Raw genomic sequence first — 24,002 nt, forward strand, 5'->3', positions numbered from 1 at the left:
CAGGCCTAGGTGTCTGGTGGAGTCATCATCAGTCACCTGTGGATGATTAAGAAATGCAGGGTCACAATTTCCAGGGATGAAGCCTAGAAATCTGCAGTCAGAATTCTTAGTCATTCAGCAAATAGTTTGTCTGCTGTCTGCTCAGCCAAATGCTAGTCATTGGGTGTATGTGCACTGTTGGATCAAATAGAGACCCTGCTTGTGTAGAGTCTCTGTTGAGGGGTGGGAGGAGGACCCCTATGTGAAGAAGAGAGTTGGTGGGGGGGCAGGTGGAAGTGGGGGGGCAGGTGGAAGTGGGGAGACCAAGTTAGGAGGTTGCCATGGTGGTCCAGGCATGAGAAGATTGAGGCGTGAAAGAGAGGGGTAGTGACAGAGGGGTGAGAAGCATGCTTAAGACATGTATTTTTTTAATTTAATTTTATTATTATTATTATTATTATTATTATTATTATTATTATTATTATTTTTGAGGTAGAGTCTCACTGTGTTGCCCAGGCTGGAGTTCAGTGGCATGATCTCTGCTCACTGCAACCTCTGCCTCCCGGGTTCAAGCGATTCTCATGCCTCAGCCTCCTGAGTAGCTGGGACTATAGGCATGCACCACCACCCCCAGCTAATTTTTGTGTTTTTATAGTAGAGACAGGGTTTCACCATGTTGGCCAGGCTGGTCTTGAATTCCTGGCCTTGGGGTCAGGAATTCCTGGCCTTGAATTCCTGGGGTCTTGAAACCCCATCTCTACTAAAAATACAAAGTGATCTGCCTGCCTTGGGCTCCTGAAGTGATGGGATTACAGTGATGGATCACACCTGGCTAAGGATATGTAATTTGAAATTAAAGTCCATAGGACCCACTGATAAATTATTTTTGCATAGGGGATTTGAAGGAAAGAGAGGGATCAAGGATAACTCAGTCACCACTTTGACCTAGAAAATGGGGTGACTGGTGGTGATCGTTATTGACCTGAGGAGGATGGGAATCAGAGAGTTTAGGGGTGTAGTTGGTAATCCAGAGGTTTTAGAAATGTTACATTTAAGCTGCTTATTAAATATTCAGGTGAAGAGTTTGAGTAGGTTATTAGACACATGAATCTGGAGCTAGGGAGAAGTTAGGGCTGCCATAGTAACTTGGGAGTCAGCAGTGAATAATACTGGGTAAAATCTTAGGTATTTTTTTTAAAAGGCTCTGCTAAATGCTAGAGATTACTATTATTTCACATGGAGTTTATGTTCTTGTAGGGGAGTTCAAAAATTAAACACCTAATTGCACAGTACATTGTAGCTGTGATATAAGCACTAAAGGAGAGGCAGACAGTGTAAAATGGGTTGTGTGGGTGGGGGGGTTCCAAATTTAAGCTGGAAAATTCGGGAAGACTTTCTTGAGGCAGTGGCTATTTTGAGCTGTAGTAACTTGGGGAAAACAGAGCAAGACATATACAAAGGGCTGAAGATGGAGAGAGAATGGCATCTGTAAGACTCCGGAAGAAGATCAGTTCACTGCAGTACAGCAGGACAGATGAGGCAGGCCTGGGCTCATGTGAGATGAGAGAAGAGAACAGGCAGGCAGCAGCTGTGGAGGCCCTGGGGAGGATTTTGATCTTTGTCCTAAGGGGAAGGCAACGCTATTTTAGGAATAATATAATATTTGCATTTTAAAAATTATTCTTTGCTCTAATGTGAAGGAGGTATTGAAGGGGTGTTCAGAGATGCTTAGGAGAGGCCAGTTAGGAGAGCATTTCTTCGACTAAAGTGAGATCAATGAAAATAAAGAGCTGGACATGTTTGAGAGATGACTAGAAGGTAAAATTGGAAGAACTTAGTGGTTGTTTGGATATAATAAAGTGAGAAAGCAGGAGGCTAGAAGGAGACGCCTAGTCTCCTGAATTTATGGTTTCATGGCTAGGTGCATTCATCTAGATAGGTATGGCTGAAGGAGGACTAGCTTTTTTGTGTGTGTGTGAGGCAGCAGTGGTAGGCACAATGGAGGTCACAGTTTGGGACCTGTTGACTTTGAGTTTCCTCTGAAACAGCAAAGTGACAATTACAAGTAAGCACTTTGGGGTATCTTTCTGGAGGTCAGAAAAGGGATGGGCCAAAGAAATAGCTTAAGAGTCATGGGTATTTAAATGATTAATTCTATGTGTGACCAGGGATAAGACTGCCTGTAGAGAGAAATACATCTAGAAAGAAAGGCGACTCAGAAACAGCCTTGAGTCCCTTTAGTATTTGTCAGCTGGAGGAGCAGATAGGAGAGCTTGAGAAGGGAGGAGGAGGAAAACCAGCAGTGTCACGTCTTGGAACTTGACAGAGGGGATCAAGAGAGAGGGAGTCTGCTGCTGTGTCAAAGTTGAGGGCCAGGTTTATGCTGCACAAGTACAGAGGTGCTTCCTTGACAATTCTTGGAGAATAATGAAGACCACTTTGTGTTCAGTTAAAAAAGGCAGTGGTTGGGGCCAGGCCCGGTGGCTCACGCCTGTAATCCCAGCACTTTGGGAGGCTGAGGCGGGCAGATCACGAGGTCAGGAGATCAAGACTATCCTGGCTAACACGGTGAAACCCCATCTCTACTAAAAATACAAAAAATTAGCTGGGCGTGGTGGCGGGCACCTGTAGTCCCGGCTACTTGGGAGGCTGAGGCAGGAGAATGGCGTGAACCTAGGAGGCAGAGCTTGCAGTGAGCCAAGATCATGCCACTGCACTCCAGCCTGGGTGACAGAGCGAGACCCCATCTTAAAAGACAAAAAAAAAAAAAAAAGGCATTGGTTGGAGGCTACATAGGTCTGGACTTGCAGATTTGAAGGGAAGGCCTGCAACAGGTAGAAACCATTTTTGTTCCAGCTCTGGGAGTGGAATGAATGAACTGAAACCATTGCCAGCCTTTTTTGTTCACTGCTCACAATTCATAGTCCAGGGAAAGAATGTCCAGTAGGCCTGATGTAGGTCATGTTCCCATCTCTTGTTTAGGAGTGAGTGTGAACCTGATTAATTGTCCCACAAGACTGTATCCCATGGGGGAGAGGTAGCCCCCAAAAAGGTAATGAGGATAATGGATACTGGTACCAAGAGGAAAGGACTCAATGATAGGTAGTCAGAAATCATAGATTGCCCATCACATCCATTTGCTGAGCATTTCTTCAGGTTGGGAAGCACCTGCTCACTGATCACACAAAGAAGGGGAAATTAGAAAGGGAGATTCTTCAGCTTAGGTCAGGCTACGGACTGGGTGGGAGCAGTGGCTGGAAGAAACTCAGTAAGTTTAGGTCAGGCTACAGAGTGAGTGGGAGCAGTGGCTCACTATTGTCTTCCTAAGAGAGTAGACCTTTCTACTGTATTTCTGGATCACTTGGGTAAAGTTGAGGCAAAATGTCTCTTCTGGTTCTTTGTCATATGTGATTAAATGATTTGATAAGGCTTTTGTAGCTCATTATTGTCTGATGTATTAGGAAGCTTTTATTTTTTATAGTTTCAAGAAGTTATATCTGGCCAGGCGTGGTGGCTTATGCCTGTAATTTCAGTACTTTGGGAGGCCAAGGCGGGTGGATCACCTGAGGTCAGGAGTTCAAGACCAGCCTGGCCAACATGGTGAAACCCTGTCTGTACTAAAAATACAAAAATTAGCCGGGTGTGGTGGCGGACACCTATAAGCCCAGCTACGTGGGAGGCTGAGGCAGGAGAATTGCTTGAACCCAGGAGGTGGAGGCTGCAGTGAGCTGAGATCGCCCCACTGCACTCCAGCCTGGGCAACAGAGCGAGACTCCATCTCAAAAAAAAAAAAATTTATATTTGTTCTCTCGGGAGTCTTTTCCTATTTAATTTGGTAGTTGTTGTAATTTGGTTGCCATGTAAAATCTGTCCCTCAGTATTATATCTATCTAGCAGTAAAGACAAGTTACGCAAACCTGTTGGGTGACCTTTATGTGACTGTACTTCCTGGCCCTCTTTGTTGCCAGAACTTCCGTTTGTTTTTCCACTTACATTTTATTGAATGGGTATGCTGAGTCATGGTGGGTATCCTAATCTACCAGCACCAAGCGTAGGCTTGTCACGAGGCCCACGTAAATAGCACTATAGTCATAGTTTAATTAACTGATCTTAACATTTTATATTAATTATTTCAACCATTGGAAACATGCCTTTATAAAACTCTTTAAATCCCCAAGTTTAATAATTAAAGATTAACCTAACTAATCTCTTTCCCACAGTTAATCACCTTTAACTTTTTAGCACAAAATCACTGTCATCGAAGTATTGTGGGACCTGTAGCTTTGAAAGGAAGATTTATGCTTAGTAGTTTAGAGTTGTTTAAGTATTTGACGTAATTTTAGTAAAACTTCATGTCTTTGGAACTCTCAAGAACTAAATAGTTCTTCAGGTAGTCCATAGTAGACTTGGAAAAAGTTCACTAGGCTTATTGGAACTGTACTTGAAACACAAACATGTCCCAATTGAAGGAAAGGACTTTTCTTGATGACATGAGCATCTGAGATTTTTTTCTTTCTTTCTCTTTAGTTTTCAACTTTAAATCAGTGAGATTTGCAACAACAGTAGTATGTTGGCATTAAATATTCATGTCAGGCCAGATGCAGTCGTTCACGCCTGTAATCCCAACACTTTGGGAGGCCAGAAGGGTGGATCACTTAAGCTTTGGAGTTTGAGACCAGCCTAGGTAACATGGCAAAACTCTGTCTCTACAAAGAATACAGAAATTAACCAGCTGTGGTGGCATGCTCATATAGTCCCAGCTACTTGGGTGGTAGAGGCAGGATGATCCAGCCTGGATGACAGTGAGACCCCGTCTCAAAAAAAAAAAAAGAAAGAAAATTATGACAGCAAGCTACTTTTATGCTAGAAAAGGGAATAGTATAGCAAGAAAATGTTTTTTATTTAATAAATCTATGATAAGAAACTGATTGCATTAGTTTTAGAATACTAACTTTATAGACCATTCTCTTTCAGATCTGACTTTCTTTACCACCTTTTGAAAAATAGTACAAGTTTCTTTACTTGAAATTGGCCTTGTAAATTTACATTGTCAGAAGTTGGAAAGCAGCACGATGAGATGCAAAATATGCAGAAGCAGTCCATTACTTTCTGCTGCTGAGACACCACATTGGGGCAATCTGATTTGTGGTAGTTGGGAATATGGATTTTGGAACAAGTCTAATCTGGTTCAAATCCCAACTTTTTACTTTTCAGCTATGTTCCTTTGGGCAGATTACTCTCTGTGCTTTAGTTTTCTTATTTAGAATGTCAGGGCTTGTTCTTCAGGGTTGCTGTGGGAATTAAATAGTCAACATAAAGGAGTCCAGAAGAGTACCCTGCCAGTAGCAGATATTCAACAAATGTTAGGTCTCTTCTCTTCACCAGGTGGATGTATTTTCCTTGTGAACAACTCAAGTGCTCGTATAGATTAATGAAGCATTGTTTTAAAAAACTTATGTTTGTTATGCATTCAAGATTTTTTAAATAATTTAAAAAAAAATTTTTTTTATTATACTTTAAGTTCTAGGGTACATGTGCACAACGTGCTGGTTTGTTACATATATATACATGTGCCATGTTGGTGTGCTGCACCCATTAACTCGTCATTTACATTAGGTATATCTCCTAATGCTATCCCTCCCGCCTCTCCCCACCCCACAACAGGCTCCGGTGTGTGATGTTCCCCTTCCTGTGTCCAAGTGTTCTCATTGTTGAATTCCCACCTATGAGTGAGAACATGCCAGGTTTGGTTTTTTTGTTCTTGCGATAGTTTGCCAAGAATGATGATTTCCAGCTTCATCCATGTCCCTACAAAGGACATGAACTCATCCTTTTTTATGGCTGCATAGTATTCCACAGTGTATATGTGCCACATTTTCTTAATCCAGTCTGAATTCAAGATATTTTTACATCAAGCTTGTCTTTAAAGACTATCAGTCATGTTGGACTAGTGAAATGTAGTGAGGTTTCTAAAGATGAAGAAAGTAGCTGATAAATATAGGGGCTTCTTTAAAAAAAAAAGATCACAACAGAAAAAAAAAGGCCTGATACTAAGTAAAATGCCTCCTTGGGGTGTGAGACATGTGATGTCTAGGGTATTTTGCACATTTGTAATCTCTGCTCTTAAAGAACATGTTTCTGCAAGTGTTTAGGATCTGTTCCTGCTTGGAACCCCTCCTGTACATGCCTCAAACTCACCTCTCAGCCTTGGTAGCTGTTGTGTAGTATTTCTTACTCTGCGTTTCTTTGAACTTACAGAATTCTATACTTAAAAGCTTAATGTCTCCAGTTATAAAATTTAAGATTAATAAGATTTAATTCATATTTTGAAATTGATTTTATAAGCAATAGAAATTTCTCACTAATGTAGCTGGAAAGTGAATTTGTATTCTCTGTCAAACCTTTGGGATATTCTTATAGCAAGCCCAAATGGAAGGGCTCAGTGTTTCTGACATATAAGAAGGCTTATTATACCTCCAAAATTCTACACATAGGAAAGGGCAGCTACTGGTAGAGTTCCAGGATAGTCCTTTCTCTGCTGGTTATGCTGGTTAAATCTTCCTCCTCTTCCCAGAAATTTGTCATTCTATGAACATTTATAGAGAAACTGAAATGTCTAGAGAGCTCTGCTGGATAGTCACAGAGATGAATGAGGCTTCATTTTCTGTTCTCAAGATTTGTGACCTATGAGAAGGGAGAGATGGGCAGGATATAAATGCCATGGCAGTGCTTGGAAGGAACAGTTAATTCTAACTGGGGAGTGTGGCAGTCACTACGGGACTGAACGAAGGAGGATGAACACAGAAATGAAAACTTACAAGAAACTGTTTTAAAGGAAGGGGCCAGGGGAAGAAGAAGAGAGCGTCCTGCTTCTAGTGAGCAAAGGCAGCCGCCCCAAGCTTCTTAAGCCGTTTGTATTTATTGGGTAGAAAGAACAGGGAGGAAGAGGTAACGATTGGTCAGCTGCGTAATTGATCACAGGTTCATATTATTGCTAACAGGCTTCAGATGTGCCCTGTAGATAATCACAAGAAACACTTGTGCCTGGGTCGTGACTGCCCTCAGCATTCCTTCTGGATGGCAGACGCAGTTTGTCAGTTTGCTAACATTCTGCATTTATGAGAATAGTTTGCTCTTTACTAATATAGCCTCCAGTGGTATACTGAGTTGATCATGACCCTCATTCTTTTGGCCTGCAACAGGGGAGAGTGGGGGAGACTTTACAGAAGAAGTTACACGTGAATTTGCCCTTGAGGGGTAGAGGATGAGCAGGACAGCATGGGGGTAGAAAGTGGACAGTGGCCACAAACTGAAGCCTGAAATGCCAGGTTCGTTCTAGGAACAATGAACAGGTTGGTGTGGCTGAAACCTGAGGATAGGATATCAGAATTGTTTGGTGAGAAATCAATCTGGAAAGGTAGAATTAGGCCAGAGATTATAAAGTTTCTTGAGTGCAATTTAAAGGAGGTGGGACCTTATTCTATAGATAGCATAACTTTAATGTGGTGAGAAAAGATAATGAGATCTGTGTTTTTGGTGGAAAATCTAGAGGGTGACAAGAACAAAGTGAAAGAAAGAGGAACTAGAAGCTCAGAGATGAATTAGGAGATTGTTGCAGTAGTGAAGGCAGAAAATCACAAAGATCAGGTTCGGCTGTAATCTGGTATCTGTAGAAATGGAAAGAAGGTTATATTAAGAGACTTAGCTTCAGAAGCTGAACTAATGGACCTTGATAAGATAGGGAGAATAGGGTAAGGGAAGAGTGAAAGATGACTTAGGATTTCCAAGTTTCTACATACAGTGATTCCAGTGACTCTAGTACTCCATATCAGCACTAACACGGGTGGCTTCATATTTCATGCTATAGGAAATTTCATGTTTTGGGTTACCATGTGTAAAAAAATATTGGTACCTGTTACATATATGAGGCTGAACATGAGATGTACAGCAGGTTCTTGAATAACAATGTTTTGTTCAATGTCATTTTGTTGTAACATTGATAAGAAAAAAAATTGATTCCCGGCGATGGCCACTGTCTGTGTGGAGTTGGCATATTCTCCCTGTATCTACAGGTTTTCTCTGGGTTCTTCATCCCAAAGCTGTAAGCGTTAAGTTCATGGCATGCCTAAATTGTCCCAGTCTGAGTTGGGTGGGGGTGGTGTGAGTGTGCCCTGCAATGGAATGGCATGCTGTCCAGGGCTGATTCTCACTTAGCTTCCAGGATAGGCTCCAGCCACCCATGACCCTGAACTGGAGTTAAGCAGGTTGGAGAATGAGTGAATGAATACATATTATTGTAACATAAAAATTTATTGTATACATTGTGTATACAATACACAAATGTAGGACAATAAGCAATGCGGTGTGAAAGTGCTCAGTAACCCTGCCATATTTGTTATTGTTTTTGAATTACATCGTGGTAGGAGATGATCTTTACAATTTTCCCTTTGCAAACATCTATTCCCTGATTTCACCTCCACCATAATGACTGCCATCACTCACTGATGCACCAAAAATTGGGTAATTAATTGTCCTTCTTATTTTTGTTAATTTTTCTTAAATGTGTATATAGCTAACATTTATTTCAGTGTTTAATATTAGAAGGGTTTTGAGTCTTTATTTAGAAGTTTGGTAATGTTTTTGTGACCAGAAATATGCCATAGGAACTTAATTCTTGTTTATATCAATTACCCTACGGTAAAAATTGGTTTAATCATACATTGCTTCACTTAAAGTTACAGTTTTCAAGAACCTATTGATGGCATTAGGTGAGCACTTGTATTTTTGAAAGTTTATTGTATCACTTTTTTGTTTGTTTGTTTGTTTTTTGAGACAGAGTCTTGCTCTGTTGCCCAGGCTGGAATGCAGTGGCGCGATCTTGGCTCACTGCAACCTTCACCTCCTAGGCTCAAGCAATTCTCCTGCCTCAGCCTCCCGTGTAGCTGGGACTACAGGCGCACGCCACCATGCCTGACTAATTTTTTGTATTTTTAGTAGAGACAGGGTTTCACCATGTTGGCCAGGCTGGTCTTGAACTCCTGACCTCAGGTGATCTGCCCACCTCAGCCTCCCAAAGTGCTGGGATTACAGGCGTGAGCCACCAGGCCAGGCCAATTATATCACTTTTTTTTTTTTTTGAGACAGAGTCTCGCTCTGTCACCCAGGCTGGAGTGCAGTGGCGTGATCTCAGCTCACTGCAATCTCTGCCTCCTGGGTTCAAGTGATTCTCCCACCTCAGCCTCCCATGTAGCTGGGATTACAGGCACCTGCTATCATGCCCAGCTAATTTTTTTATTTTTGTAGAGACAGGGTTTCACTATGTTGGCCAGGCTGGTCTTGGACTCCTGACCTTAGGTGATCCACCTGCCTCGGCCTCCCAAAGTGTTGGGATTACAGGCGTGAGCCGCCATACCCGACCTAATCACTTTTTAGCAGGAGAGTAACACAAATAACTTTTTAGTCTTCAAGAGACCTATGAAGCCAAAAGACATGAGTTCCATGGTGAACGTCAGAGGAAGGAAGAAGAAATGAAACAGATGTTTGTGCAGCGAGTAAAGGAGAAAGAAGCCATATTGAAAGAAGCTGAGAGAGAGGCAAGTATGCTGGTTTGATGTGATTTGCATTTATTTTTTAGATGTCCTATTAATTTGGAGGATTTATTCCAAGAATTTGCTTGAGACTCTTTTGTAGGCTACTTGTTCTTTAAAGAGTAGCTTTTCCAACACATAGTATTTGAATGTTGACTTAGAATCATAGCCTGAAATTAAATGAAAACTTTGGCCTTCTTTTTTTTAAAGCAGTACATTTATGGAGTCACTAATCGTTGAAATTCTTACAATGAACTGGAAGCTGCAGCAGCTACCCTCTTGGGTGCACACATTTTTCTTTCATGAAATCCATGCCTTGAATCCACGGTATACAATTTTTAGGTGCCTCATTCAACCAGTCTCAGTGGTGGTTTGTCTTTGTTAGTGCCAAGGCTAAAAGAAGAAACACCACTGGATGTTTTCTTATGCCTAGCAGGGTAAGCCACATTTGCCACAGGCCAACTCCTGAGGGTGGTGGGCCTCACAGCCACAGTGGCAACACAGTGTATGCGTCTTACTGTGATGCTTCCCAAACTATGACCTTCCCTTTGTCATCTCACTCCTTTGACTGAGACCAAAGAGAATTTTGGCCTTTTGAGCAAATATTCTTCCATTAGAAATGGTTTACCAAGGGCTTGTAATAGACTAGGTTACTAAGAAGTATCTTAACCATGAGCTATAAACATTTTTACTATGGCTTAATAAAGCCTTTTTTGAGTGTCGCTGGGGTGGTTGTTTGCCCTGAAATGGATATCTGTGAAGGCTGTGAAGTAGCTTTACTTTCCATTTGAACTCGGTCTCTCAGGATGTAGTTAGGTGGTCTAGATCAGTGGTCCCCAACCTTTTTGGCACCAGGGACCCGTTTCCTGGAAGACAGTTTTTCCACGGACCAGGGGAGATGGTTTCAGGATGAAACTGTTCCAGCTCAGATCATCAGGCATTAGATTCTCACAAGGAGCGCACAACCAAGATCCCTCACATGCACAGTTTGCAGTAGGGTTTGCGCTCCTGTGGGAATCTAATGCCACCACTGATCTGACAGTAGGCGGAGCTCAGGCAGTAATGCTTGTTTGCCCGCCACTCACCTTATACTGTGTAGCCCAGTTCCTAACAGGCCATGGACCAGTACTGGTCCGCGGCCTGGGGATTGGGGACCCCTGGTCTAGATGACCTTGGGGTAGCCCTGGCACCAAAAAAATCACTGAACTTCCGTAGTTTTGTTTGCTTCTAGTTCTGAAGCAGCAATTTAGGTTTTGAGTAAAGCTATTTTCTTGAAAATACATGATTTCTTGAAGAGTTAATCTGTAATCCAATTGTGCTAGTTTATTATTTCAAATACACTTACAGTACTTGCTATGTAAATGAACTGTGCAGGAAATGGTTTTGTAAAAGTAATAGTTTACTAATTTATTTATAATGCGAATTTTGATGTTTTATTTGGAAAAAGTTCAAACAACAGAAAAGTCAAAGTATAGGATACCTATGTCCTTCCCCTTACCTAAGAAAACAGGAATACCATAATCTCACCCAATCTTCAGTCCTTATTCAGATTTCCCCAGTTGCCCCAAGATTGGCTTTCAAAATCGTTCCTTTTTATTTGGTGATTTTTCTGTTTTTGTTTTTGAACCAGGATGCAATCACAGATTGCATATTGTACATGGGTATTATGTTTGTTTAGTTTCTTTTATTCAAGAGTTTCTCATATAGCATGAATCTTAGTTTTACCAATTCACTAATAAAAAGATACCACTCAAAACATTATTTAATTCTATATTAAAGGACGGTTATTTAAATATGTCCTTGCCAATATTGTTGTGAAACAAATATCCCTTAATTTATCTTTTGTATAAATCCATATTTCTATATGTAGCTTTGTAAAATGATGTGTGCTTAGATAATAGTGTGTGAACATTAGATGACTAGAATGGGGAGATGCACAGAACAAATGATGTCTCCAAATATCGTTGACGTTCTGTCTTCCCTATTCCTTTATTGACAAGATTCTAGAAGAACTCATGAGGCATGTTGCATATGACACACGGATTTCCTATATACCCTCCCCACTTTAAGAAAAAGTACAGTTTATATTTATTCCTCAGGTTACATGACCATCATTATTATTACTACCCAATTTGATATGTCTGTCTGTATCTTGGAATAATTTTTTCATTTAACATTTATGCCCCTTGTATTTCCAAAAAGTATGCTCGGTAATTTACAATTTAAAAATGCAGCTACATTACAACCATGAACATGAGGAGAACAGGAGCCTTATAATACAGGGTATGAAGAAGGGGTTTGCACAGAGGGCAGCTGAGAGCCCTGGTTGAGGGAATTTTTAAGTGAACACAAAGACTGGGCTCTAACTTCTAGGCAGGCAGGGCAGAAGGGACCACACAGAGTTTAGATGGAAGTCATCTGCTAGCTCAGCAGAGAGAAATATTTTCCCTGGCATTTATTTCTAATTTCTAAAAATGGGGCCGGGCATGGTGGCTCACGCCTGCAATCCTAGCACTTCGGGAGGCCGAGGCGGGTGGATCACTTGAGATCAGGAGTTTGAGACCAGCCTGGTCAATATGGTGAAACCCCATCTCTACTAAAAATACAAAAATTAGCTGGGCATGGTGGCAACATGCCTATAATTCCAGCTACTCAGGAGGCTGAGGCAGGAGAATCGCCTGAACACAAGAGGCAGAGGTTGCAGTGAGCCAAGATTATGCCACTGCACTCCAGCCTGGGCAACAGAGCGAGAATCCGTCTCAAAAAACAAAAAAAAAGATACTTTTTTTTTGTTTTTTGAGACTGAGTCTTGCTTTTGTTGCCCAGGCTGGAGTGCAATGGTGCAATCTCAGCTTACTGCAACCTTGGCCTCCCAGGTTCAAGCAATTCTCCTGCCTCAGCCTCCCGAGTAGCTGGGATTATAGGCATGTGCCAGCATGCCCAGCTAATTTTGTATTTTTAGTAGAGACGGGGTTTCTCCATGTTGGTCAGGCTGGTCTCGAACTCCTGACCTCACGTTATCCTCCTGCCTCGGCCTCCCAAAGAAAAAAGATACTTTTAAAAGGATCTTTGAGTACGAGAATGTGTCGTGTCCTTAAAAGTAGTGTTTACGAAAGATACAGCATTGTACAGTAGTCCCCCTTTACACTCAGTATGGCTTTCTGAGGTTTCAGTTACCCATGGTCAACTACGGTCTGAAAATACTACAATAAGATATTTTGAGAGAGAAAGAGACCACATTCACATAACCTTTATTACATACATTGTTATGATTGTTCTATTTTATTATTAATTATTATTGTTAGTCTCACACTGTGCCTTAACTTTACTATAGGTGTCTATATATAGGAAAAAACATAGGGCATGGTACTACCTGTGGTTTCAGGCATCCTCCTGGAGTCTTGGAATGTATCCCCCATGGAAAAGGGGGGACTATGGTACCATATTGATGACTTAATATTCTTAAGAGAATTGGTGACTATTGATAGCACAAAAGATCCCTTGTTTTTAATGTTTTGAGAATTTGAAAATGTATTTGAATTAACTGCCTGTGGTAGTGAATAATGGAACCATGAATGCATGCTTCATGTGTATGGAATAGTTGTTGATAGCCAGGGCTGGAAATGCCACCCAGTGTGAATAATAGTCACATTCACACCTCCCTGCCCCCTTGTTTAATGTTTCCCTCTTTGTAGTTTTCCTGGAATTTTTTAGTCAACCTCATGAATGGTGTATAAAGTGCTCTGTGACCTTTCAAGATATTTTAATATTCATGTGAGGTATGCAACCTCCATTTGAGTAACCAGAGAGCTATCTCCAGTCATGTGATAGAAACCTGCCCTTGCTGCTTCCTTTCCAGACTTTGTCCCACTCCTGCTCCTCTCCCACATCACCGATGCACACGTGTGCAGAGGACTGCCACTCTTTGTTTGTGCCACCGATTTGAATGACATCTGGGGAGTGTGCCCTTTAAACACACACACATACCTAACATGTAACTTTTTTAAAAGCAGGAACCATTTAAATAAGCAAATACTAAGGAACTGATGCTTCTCTGAAAAGGCATCCTCTGGAATAAAAGCATCTTATGTTAGGAGGGCCTTAATCGATTATCTGTTTTATCCTTGTTTCCCTTGGAATACTTCTCCTATCAGGTGCTCACTGGCTCACAGGACAACGTATTCCACATTTGGAACATAACAGTTTTATTAGACCAGAGTTTAGCTCTCTGGTTTCTTCCCTCAGTCTCTGATTTTCAGTGAAATATTTCCTCAAATATTATGTCTTTTTTTTTTTTTTTTTTTTTTTGAGATGGAGCCTCACTCTGTGGCCCAGGCTGGAGTGCAATGGCGCTATCTCGGCTCACTGCAACCTCGGCCTCCCGGCTTCAGGCAATTCTCCTGTCTCAGCCTCCCGAGTAGCTGGGACTACAGGCGCGCACTGCCACACCTGGCTAATGTTTTGTATTTTAGTAGAGACGGGGTTTCACCGTGTTGCCCAGGCTGGTCTTGAACTCCTGAGCTCAGGCAATCCACCCACCTCGGCCTCCCAAACGTCTCCCCCTTTCTAGACAACGTGGTGTCTTAGAAAAAGATAACATAGCCAGGCGCTGTGGCTCATGCGTGTAAACCTCCGTGAGCCAATGAGCCTGTAAACCTCAATGAGCCACCACGCCCAGCTATGTCGTCTTTTTCTAGACACCAAGTCCTGCTTTGTTTGCATGAATGCCAGGTTTCTACCCAGAACTAAAATGTTAATGTCAGATTTACCTAACCAGATCAGAGGACCAAAAATAAGGTTATCTTTTAAAATGTAGATTCTAGACACAGGTTGTGTTGTTAGAGGGCACAGCACACAGCTGATTCCTATGGAGCTGGCTTAAGACCCTAGATTTTTTTTTTTTTGAGGTAAGCCACAATTAAACCAGGTCCACCTACATTCTTCCTTGGACCTTGTCTCTTTGAACTGCATGCAGAACTTCACATAACTTTCATCTGTATTTCCTCTCATTGCTAGTTCTTCTACATCTTTTAGAATTCTTTTATGAGCAGTATTGTGTGCTCTGCTGGGGGTATAAAAATGAAAAAGACATAGCTCCTAAGTAATCCTCAGGGAGACGTTGCTCCCACAGTTACCCCAGCACATGTGTGCTAAGGGTTTCTCTTTTGCACCTGTAACAGAGCACAGGACACAGAAAGAACTACCCAGGGTGGCAGCTGGAGCAAGCTGAGTTTCCTATTTTTTGTTATTAACAATGGCTAATATTTATCGAGTGCTTACTCAGTGCCAGCCATCATGGTAAAAACGTTAGATAGATGTTTTCTTTTGGTATATCCCAGTTGTTTTAAAGCTTTCTTTTTATTTGTAAGTTTCCAGAGTTTTATGCCCTTCATAGCTTTGAGAAATATGCCTTCTATGATCCATATAGGGCATTCCTTAAGTTGTGGAACAAAATAAAGTAAAAGGCCTGCCCCAAAATTGACATCTAAGCTGACGTTGCTCCCTTTATATGGTTTATCAAGATGATTTTCAGCCCCAAGGAGGTGAAAAACTGCTGAATTGTATTCTTTAAATAATTTTTTCTTCTGCTTTTTTCACTTAAGAGAAATCTCTTGAAACTCATTTAACAGTTGTATACGGGAAGAATAACCCCTATAGGTTCTTAATTGGAATGACCCCTTATTCTCAGATTAACCAAAACAAAAAAACAAGTTTATTAGCATGTATATTTCACATATACAGGGGTGATACAGTCAATGAGTAGTTCTCAAAGAGGCGACTGCATTCTACCTTCTATAGCATCTTCAACAAAGAACAGTTAATTTTTACAGAAATGACAAGACAAAGGAAAAGGACTTGGAGTCTCTAGAGGCAGCAACTTGGAGGAAGGCACATAGCTGGCAGATGAAGGCTAGTCAGTAAAGCTAGTTAATGTAGAGCTGTCTGGTACCAGTCTCCAGGCCCAAAAGGGTCTGAAGTTGTCTTTGGTGGTTAACCTTTGTTCTCCCTGGTTGGGGAAGGGGGCTGGATACCTTTTTTCTTTGTACATCTGTATCCTGCCTTTAGGCGCCTAAAGGGAGGTCAGAGAGCTTTCCTATATCTGCTGCTTCTTAGTTGCCCTCAGCTCAACAGTCCTGCACATTCTGCTCTCCTACGGCTGCATCAAATGTATTTAGCATTAATTTATTCTTTATCTTCATTGGATATGTGGGCAATGTTTTCCTATTATAGTGTAAATTCTACTATGATGAGTATTTTTATATGTAAAGCTTTCTCTGAATTTAGGATTTTTTTAAGCCTAGATCTCAGGACATTGAAAGACTATGGAAAAATAGAATACAGTTTTAACATTCTTGACGTAGTTGACAATTGACACTTGCTTTCCAGTGATGTTTACCGGTACAGTTTTCAATAACTGTTTACTGCATATATTTTATTTGGAAAATAGTGTTGTTGTTTTTTTCCTTTCTGGTAATTTCTTTCTATACTTTGCATCTCTTATTTTTATTGAGCATGGACTTGAGAGACTTTAAGAAGTTTTGTAGGGAAAATACACACCGAGAAAATAAAAACTCTAGGAAAAGTTCACAATGTTTTAAAAATAGTTTTGTACATAAAGCTATGATTTTTATTATATTTAGTTTAAGCATTTTTTGCATGGGAACTCATTTAAAATTAAAGTTACCAAGGGAATTCCATATGTAAACTTTTCCTTGAACTATGAACTTCTGAGACTTCAGAAAGATTTTGACTGTGTAGGTTATTCTGTGTTGCGCTATGGGGTCCGCCTTTGTGTTGCTGAGCTGGAGAGCGTGCCTCTGCTGCCGTGCTGTGTCAGTAGTGGGGATTGCACTTTTGTTTCCAGCTACAGGCCAAATTTGAGCACCTTAAGAGACTTCACCAAGAAGAGAGAATGAAGCTTGAAGAAAAGAGAAGACTTTTGGAAGAAGAAATAATTGCTTTCTCTAAAAAGAAAGCTACCTCCGAGATATTTCACAGCCAGTCCTTTCTGGCAACAGGCAGCAACCTGAGGAAGGACAAGGACCGTAAGAAGTAAGAGGCCCAGCCACCCTCCCTGGCAGCCCTGCCCACACTTGTCACATTGCCCTGTCGGATCTTCCTAGCGCTTCTTACTTCTGCTTCCTTATGCTTTGTCTTCTCCTCCAACTAAATGTCAGCTCCTGGAGAGGAGAGACCTTGTCCCTCTTGTTCACTGCTGTTTCCCCAGCATCCAGAACAGCACCTGGCACATGTTATGTGTTCAGTATTTGCCAAAATGAATGAATGAACAAAATAAAAATACATCACAGTGTGAAAAGGATCAGTTAGCTGGGGGGAAAATGGCTGCTCTTATTCAATAGCCCAGCCGTGGCCCTAGTACACAGCTAATGGCTGCTGACCTACCATGAATTATTTTGAATTTCATGTCTAAATAAAGCTGTGCCCTTTGTTGGGGAATTATAGACATAAGATAGTATTTTATTAAATTAATTCTTAGGTTCAGTTTTTTAGAACAAATTCTACTGATACTGATTTTGTGAGAATTTTTATTTTAATAAGGGAACCAGGCTGTCGATTCGAACTCCTGTGCATTGATGTCAGAGCTTGTGAAACCAATGGTGGACGTAAAGACGCAGAGAAAGGTAGAGAGGGCCACAGTGCAAGGGGGCAGCCATGAGTAGCATGTGGATGATAATCGCAAGGCGTGTAGGTTTGGGGTATGTGTTAAAATCAGTTACCCAAGTTTTAGAAAATAAGTTTATTTTTCCTTTTTGATAATTTCCTTCTGTACTTTGTGTCCCTTGTTTTATTTCTCCCACTTAAGTATCCCTGTCGGTTTAACTATTTGGCTGTTGAGGAAATTCATCATGCCTTGTTCTATTCAGAATGCTCATTTGGGGGACTCTGCCTCAGTTTACTCTAGCTGCCTCTGTGCTAGCAGCATTGCATGCTTCCATGTTCCCCACAGAGCAACACATCTGGTTTAATGCTCTCACTGCATCTATTTCAGACCCATTTTCAGAATATTGCAACTCAACTTTAAAATAGGAAAACATAACCTTGGCCCATTGGTGGCTTTCAATTTTTTAAATATAGAGAAGTAAATCACAGGACTTTGGCAGATTTTATTGGCTTATATATTTTACAGGTTTTGTTTGTTTGTTTGTTTGGAAAAGAGGAAGGAATTCTCATGTATGATCTTTCAATGTAAGCTCTCCAAGGGCATGGATCTTTATCTTGTTCATTGATAAAGCCATCCCCAGAGCCTAGAGCAGTTGTCTGGTACATAGTAGGCATGCAATTATTTTTGAAAGAATAAATAGTATAAAAGCTGTATTTTATTCAAGCATTGAATTTAGAAAGATAAACTATAAATTTATTACTGCTTTTCAACATGCTTTGGATTTTAAAGCTAATGGATCTTTTATTAATACCTTTCTTCCTTTCATCTTAACCCAGTGTTACTAAAATTAGATTTCCCATTTTTTCCCCTATATGAAAGATAATTTACATTTACCTTGTAAAAATTATCACCCTGCTCCACTTGAGAACCCTGCTGTTGTTTGCAAAATCAGGACCAAGCCCATATTTTTTGAGAGCTCTCTAGAAGAATTTATCTTCAAGAAAATATGGTTTGGTGTTTTTGGTTTTTTCTTTTCTTTTTCAAAGTCCCATGGCCAGATATCCTATAATATACTAGATGCATGTTTGCTAATTTTTACTTGAATTTTTTTAAAATTGTACCAATCAAAAGGTTCTTTTTCTTTCCAGCTCCAATTTTTTGTAAAACAGAAGTTCCAGAGCACAGAAGGTCATCATCACAAGCAAACTTTATTAAAAAAAAACTAGAAGTGTGCTTTGATTTTGCTGTTGTTTTATCACTTCTATATTTGGTGAACAACCACAGTTACTGATATTTATGGAAAAGTACTTTCAAGTACAAGGTCAATACATAAGCCAGAGTGAATGATACTACAAGTTGAGCATCTCTAATTCAAAAATCTGAAATCCAGAAGCTTCAAAATCTGAATCTTTTTGAGCACTGACTTGACCCCAAAAGTGGAAAATTCCCCACCCGACACCTTTGCTTTCTGATGGTTCAGTTTAAACAGATTTTGTTTCTTGCACAAAATTATTAAAAATGTTGTATAAATTACTTTCAGGCTATATGTATAAGGTGGATGTGAAACATGAATTATGTAATTAGAGTCGGGTCCCGTTGTGTATACGCAGATATTCCAAACCTGAAATCCAAAACACTTCTGGTCCCTAGCATTTTGGATAAGGGATACTCAGCTTGTACCTATATATTCATATATATTCACTGTTGTTAGAAATGTTTAAGTTGCTGTTCTGTGATGAATCTAAATCTTTTCTCTTGCTACCAAGCTATTGTCACTGCAGTGCATTATACCAAAGAGCGAAGTGTCAGTGCCACTGAAAATACAGAACCCATTAATATCGTGGCTATCTGATTACATTTATATTCCAAGATGAACCTTTTTTATATATGCTAAAAATTTTGGGGAATATGTTTTGGGATGTATTATGGAGCTAAAACTCTAACCTCTTAATAGTTTTATAGAACTTAAAAATTTTTTATACAGTTACCCAATTGGTGATATGATCTTAAGCTTTTGTGTCAGATTATTTAATATGATGACTTCATGCTTTATTATGCCTTATTATGGCTGACGTATTACTGTGGTGAAACAAAATATCTTTAAAAGTTAAAACATCCAGATATATAAGCTATTTTTTCCTAAGGATAAAGTACCTTTGAGCATGAGTGTATCACAGCTTTCATTAGGAAAACTTTTCATTACATACTTGTTTAAACTCTGTCTTCCAGGGTAAAAATAATAAGGTTGAATCATTTTATTAAAAATACTTTTTAAGAAAATAACTATGAACATCTGAATATTAAAGATATAAAAATGCACATAGTTCATATTTCAGGTGGTATTTACATTCAGTGCCTTACTGGTATTCTCAGAACATTTTAATGATTTCTAACATTTCTTAACAGTCATAGATATATACATTTTCATTTTTTGTACTTGAATATTCTAAATAAAACTGACATTTACTCTTGACAAATAAAACATATTTACTAAAATGTGTTTAATTTTCCTTTTTGAAAACTTTCATTTTAAAAACGTTCATTTAATTATGTATTTGAATTATTTTGGAGATGAGGTATTTTATGAGTATTTTCAGACAATGAAACTTATTAGTCTGTGTCAGATTCTGAGCAATCATAGAGTCATCTAAGTTGTAAATAAAACCTTGCATAGCACAATTTATCTGTACACTTTAAATTTTATTTTTGCATTTGAAATTCACAGATGTCTCTCAGTCTTTTAAAACTTCAGTAAATTAAATTATACATGTCACAGAACAAGCTCAGAAGTTTCTTCACAAGATCAGTGACACCCAGGTTCTGGTAGGCAGGGAGTCCTGGAGGGTAGGTGACCTGAGGTACAGAGCCAGGCCAGCGTCACGGTACTTAGTGCCAGCTGAGCAGACTGTTCACAGATGGGCTCGATGACACTGCGGGAGTGTTTGTTACATATGTGGCTATATTTGACCATACTGTTTATAAAGCAGCTCTCCTTAACTCTGAAGAACGTACTTTGAAATGTGAGATGGGTTGTTGGAATGGTAAACAGTTATTCGAGTTTCTAGTTGAAAAGAACGTAATAAACCTGCCTGAGACTCTCTGGACTTAACAGCAGGGCGGTCGTTTTGTACTGCTGATGACTGCTGTGAGAAAGCCTCACTCCTGCTTCAGCTGCAATGTGAATTTTTAATTTATTTCATATATTTGGGTTCCATGTAAGATTTTATTTTAAAAGAGTTGAACAACAAAATTTTTAATGACTTCTTATTACAAAGCAAATTTATTATCAGGCACAAGATTAGAAAATGAATTATCCACTGAGGCATAATCTCCTGGGAATAAAATAAAGCTAGTCATGTTTTGTTAAACATTTTTCCCATTAAGCTTATGAAACAGTTGTCTCTAACTAACAGCCGTTAATCCTGGTACGTACTCCCTCCGACTTTTAAAGCCCTTTCACATAGACTAGGATTTGAACTTCAAAGCAACACAAGGAAAAAGCATTACAGGGATTATTATCACTATATTGTGGATGAACTCAGTGTAAGCCCCGTGTTCCTATTGGGCCAGGAAATGGGGACACACACATGATTCAGGTCATCCATGCCTCATGGAGCAGCTGGAGCAGGCTGGACAACCAAGTAGGTTTGGAGCAGGGCACTCTCAAAAGGGTGTCTGCCTCTCCTCACAGATCACAAGGAGCCGTCCAAAGAAGTGACTGGTCCTGAAGGACTGGAGCAGTTTGTCCAGAGTATGAAAGAAGGAGGCATTCCTAGTACAAGGCACAGCATGTTGTGTGCACTGGAAAGTAGCTGAGCACCATCAGAGTACCAGCGAGGAGTGGGGCTCCGGTAAGGGCCAGGTTTCAGAAGCAGGTAAGGAATGGGTTTATAAATCCCAGGAGAGTTTATAAATCCCATCTGGCAGGCAGTGGGAGCCATTGAAAGGCTTGGCCTCACAAGGTTAGGTGTTCTCCAGGGTTTATGGGAAGGAGATATTGGCAGGCAGGGGGAGCTGGGCCGGGGCAGGCCAACCCTTTAGAGATACAATAGACTCACCTAAGGAGTGTTTAAACAATACTGATGTAGAAAGGAATGTATAGTAATGAAAATGGTAGCTGTATGGATAAATCCAAATGAATAGCCCATATAAAGCAATTATAACGTCTTACAGACTTGAAAATACATAGTGAATTAAAATATGAGAAAATAGTGGCATGAAAGTGAGGAATGGGGTAAATCGAGGGATCTCAGGTTCTTGCATTAACTGGGAAGTGGTTAAGAGTCCCAGTCACACAGGTAAATCAGAATTGCTTCTTGCCATCTCTAGGGTAACCATGAAACATGGTGATGTGTGTAACTTCCAGGCTAATAGGAGGAAAACTGGTTTTAAAATGCCAATACAGAAAAAAGTAAGAAACTGCAGGAAATAGCACAGGTATGACAACCAGAACGCATGTAGTAATATGGTAGATTTAGACCCAAATGTATCAGTAAGTACTTGGATTACATGCTCAATTTTTTTAGATAAGTTTCCTAAAAAAGCAGCTGTATGTAGTTTACAAGAGAACAGTCTAGAACTTTGTCTTTATAGACGAGAAAGGTTAAAAGAAGATGGGAAAAGGTACATCATGCAAATTTTAACTAAAAGCTAATGTGTAGCTTTTTTTTTTTTTTTTTTTGACAGGGTCTTGCTCTGTTGCTCAAGCTGTTGTGCAGTGGCACAGTTATAGCTCACTGCAGCCTCAAACTCCTGGTCTCCAGCAGTCCTCCTGCCTTAGGCACATCACCATGCCCAACTAATTTTTTTTTTTTTTCCTTTTTTGGTAGAGACAGAGTCTCACCCAGGCTGGCCTCAAACTCCTGGCCTCAAGTGATCCTCCCACCTCAGCCTCCCAAAGTGTTAGAATTACAGGCATGAGCCATTGTGCCTGGCCATATTTTCAGTATATTAAGAGAACTTGAAGGCCAAAAGCATTGCTAGAGATGAAGAGAGACCTGTAAAATAAATAGCAGTTCTCAACTGTACATCCCTATGTACAAAATAATAGCTTCAGCATATTTAAAGCAAAGATTGATAGGAGTATAGGAAAATACAGATTCACACTTAGTGAGAGATTTAAACATACCACTTGTGTATGACAGGACAAGCAGACTGAAAATTAGTGCAGATATGGGAGACTTGAAGAAAACAAGCAACAGCCTTGGCCTTGTGAGCGTAGATAAAACAGTGCACCCGGGGAATGCCTCGAGCACACGTGGAGCATAGAGTTGACTGTTTTACTATAAAGCAAGCCTTAATACCTTTTAAAGGAATGAAAGACAGATTATATTCTTGATCATAATACAGTTAAGGTAGAAATCAATAATAAAAAGCTAAAAAATTCCTGTCTCTAAGGGAACTTGTTTTGCTCAGCACCATACAACCCAGCAATCCCAGTCCTAGATGTGTACTCAAGAGGAATGAAGACACATGTCCCACCAGGACCTGTCTAAAAGTTTGGGGCAGCCTTCATCATCTGCCAAAACCCGAAACAACCCAAGTGTCCATCAACTGGTGAACACATAAACAAGTTGTGGTTCATCCATACAATGAAAGGGAACAAGCTACTGGTGCGTGCAAAACCACAGATGAGTCCCAATCATATGCTCTCAAGCCAGATGCAGAAGGCTACATACAGCATGACTTCATTTATGTGACATTTTTTCCAAAGCAAAACTACAGGGACAAAACTGGTTGTGGCCGGGCACGGTGGCTCACTCCTGTAATCCCAGCACTTTGGGAGGCAAGGTGGGCGGATCACCTGAGGTCGGGTGTTCAAGACCAGCCTGGCCAGCGTGATGAAACCCTGTCTCTAGTAAAAATACAAAAATTAGCCTGGCATGGTGGCACGTGCTTGTAGCCTCAGCTACCTGGGAGGCTGAGGTGGAAGAATTGCTTGAACCTGGGAGGCAGAGGTTGCAGTGAGCCAAGATCGTGCCACTGCACCCCAGCCTGGGTGACAGTGAGAATCCGCCTCAGAAAACAAGAAGCTGTGGTTGCCAGGCTTCACGGGTTGACTTCAAGGTGCACGTGAAACCTTTTGGGGTGGTAGAATGTTCCATTCCATCTCTTTATTGTGGTGGTCACATGGCTACATACATTTGTAAAGACTCATAGAACTGTGTACTCAAATTTTTTTTTCTTTTTGAGACAGTGTCTCGCTCTGTCGCCCAGGCTGGAGTGCAGTGGCATAATATCAGCCCACTGCAACCTCTGCCTCCTGGGTTCAAGCGATTCTTCTGCCTCAGCCTTCCGAATAGTTGGGACTACTGGTGGGCACCACCACACTCAGCTAATTTTTGTATTTTTAGTAGAGACAGGGTTTCACCATATTGGTCAGGCTGGTCTTGAACTCCTGACCTCATGAGCCGCCTGCCTTGGCCTCCCAAAGTGTTGGAAATACAGGCGTGAGCCACCGCTCCCAGCCAAAATATTGTTTATGATATGTAAATACCTCAGCAAACCTGTTTTCTTCAAAAGTAAAAATAAAAAAGTGTATCACTGCAAATGTGGTAGACATTAAAACCTTGTCAATACATTTGAAAATACAGAGGAAATGACAAATTTGTGTAGAAGATTAATGTGTTAATATAAGAATAGAAAATCTCACAACAAAGACAATGCAGGCCAGCTGTGGCGGCTCATGCCTGTAATTCCAGCACTTTGGGAATCTGAGGGGGTGGTTCACTTCACACCAGGAATTCAAGACCAGCCTGGCCAACATGGCGAAACCCCGTCTCTACTAAAAATATAAAAAATTAACCAGGTGT

The 24,002-nt window shown here is 40.5% G+C and overlaps 1 protein-coding gene across 13 annotated transcripts in view; it reads left to right on the forward strand.

Annotated features, from left to right (window-relative positions):
• The window catches only part of SEPTIN10 (septin 10), a 71,813-nt gene extending 52,127 nt beyond the window's left edge, over nucleotides 1–19,686 (forward strand). For 5 of the 13 annotated variants that reach the window (XM_034953581.3, XM_034953582.3, XM_034953585.3 and 2 more), the window contains 3 exons: nucleotides 9,440–9,572; nucleotides 16,432–16,619; nucleotides 18,339–19,686. In XM_034953581.3, coding sequence (XP_034809472.1) covers nucleotides 9,440–9,572; nucleotides 16,432–16,619; nucleotides 18,339–18,354 — 337 coding nt within the window. In that variant the 3' untranslated portion in view covers nucleotides 18,355–19,686. Of the gene's footprint in view, nucleotides 1–9,439; nucleotides 9,573–16,431 lie in introns of all 13 variants that reach the window. The other 8 variants (XM_055107448.2, XM_055107445.2, XM_055107446.2 and 5 more) reach the window with 2 other exon arrangements.
• The last annotated feature ends 4,316 nt before the right edge of the window (nucleotides 19,687–24,002 follow it).

The sequence above is a fragment of the Pan paniscus genome, chromosome 12 (assembly GCF_029289425.2).
Source record: "Pan paniscus chromosome 12, NHGRI_mPanPan1-v2.0_pri, whole genome shotgun sequence".
NCBI lineage: Eukaryota > Metazoa > Chordata > Mammalia > Primates > Hominidae > Pan > Pan paniscus.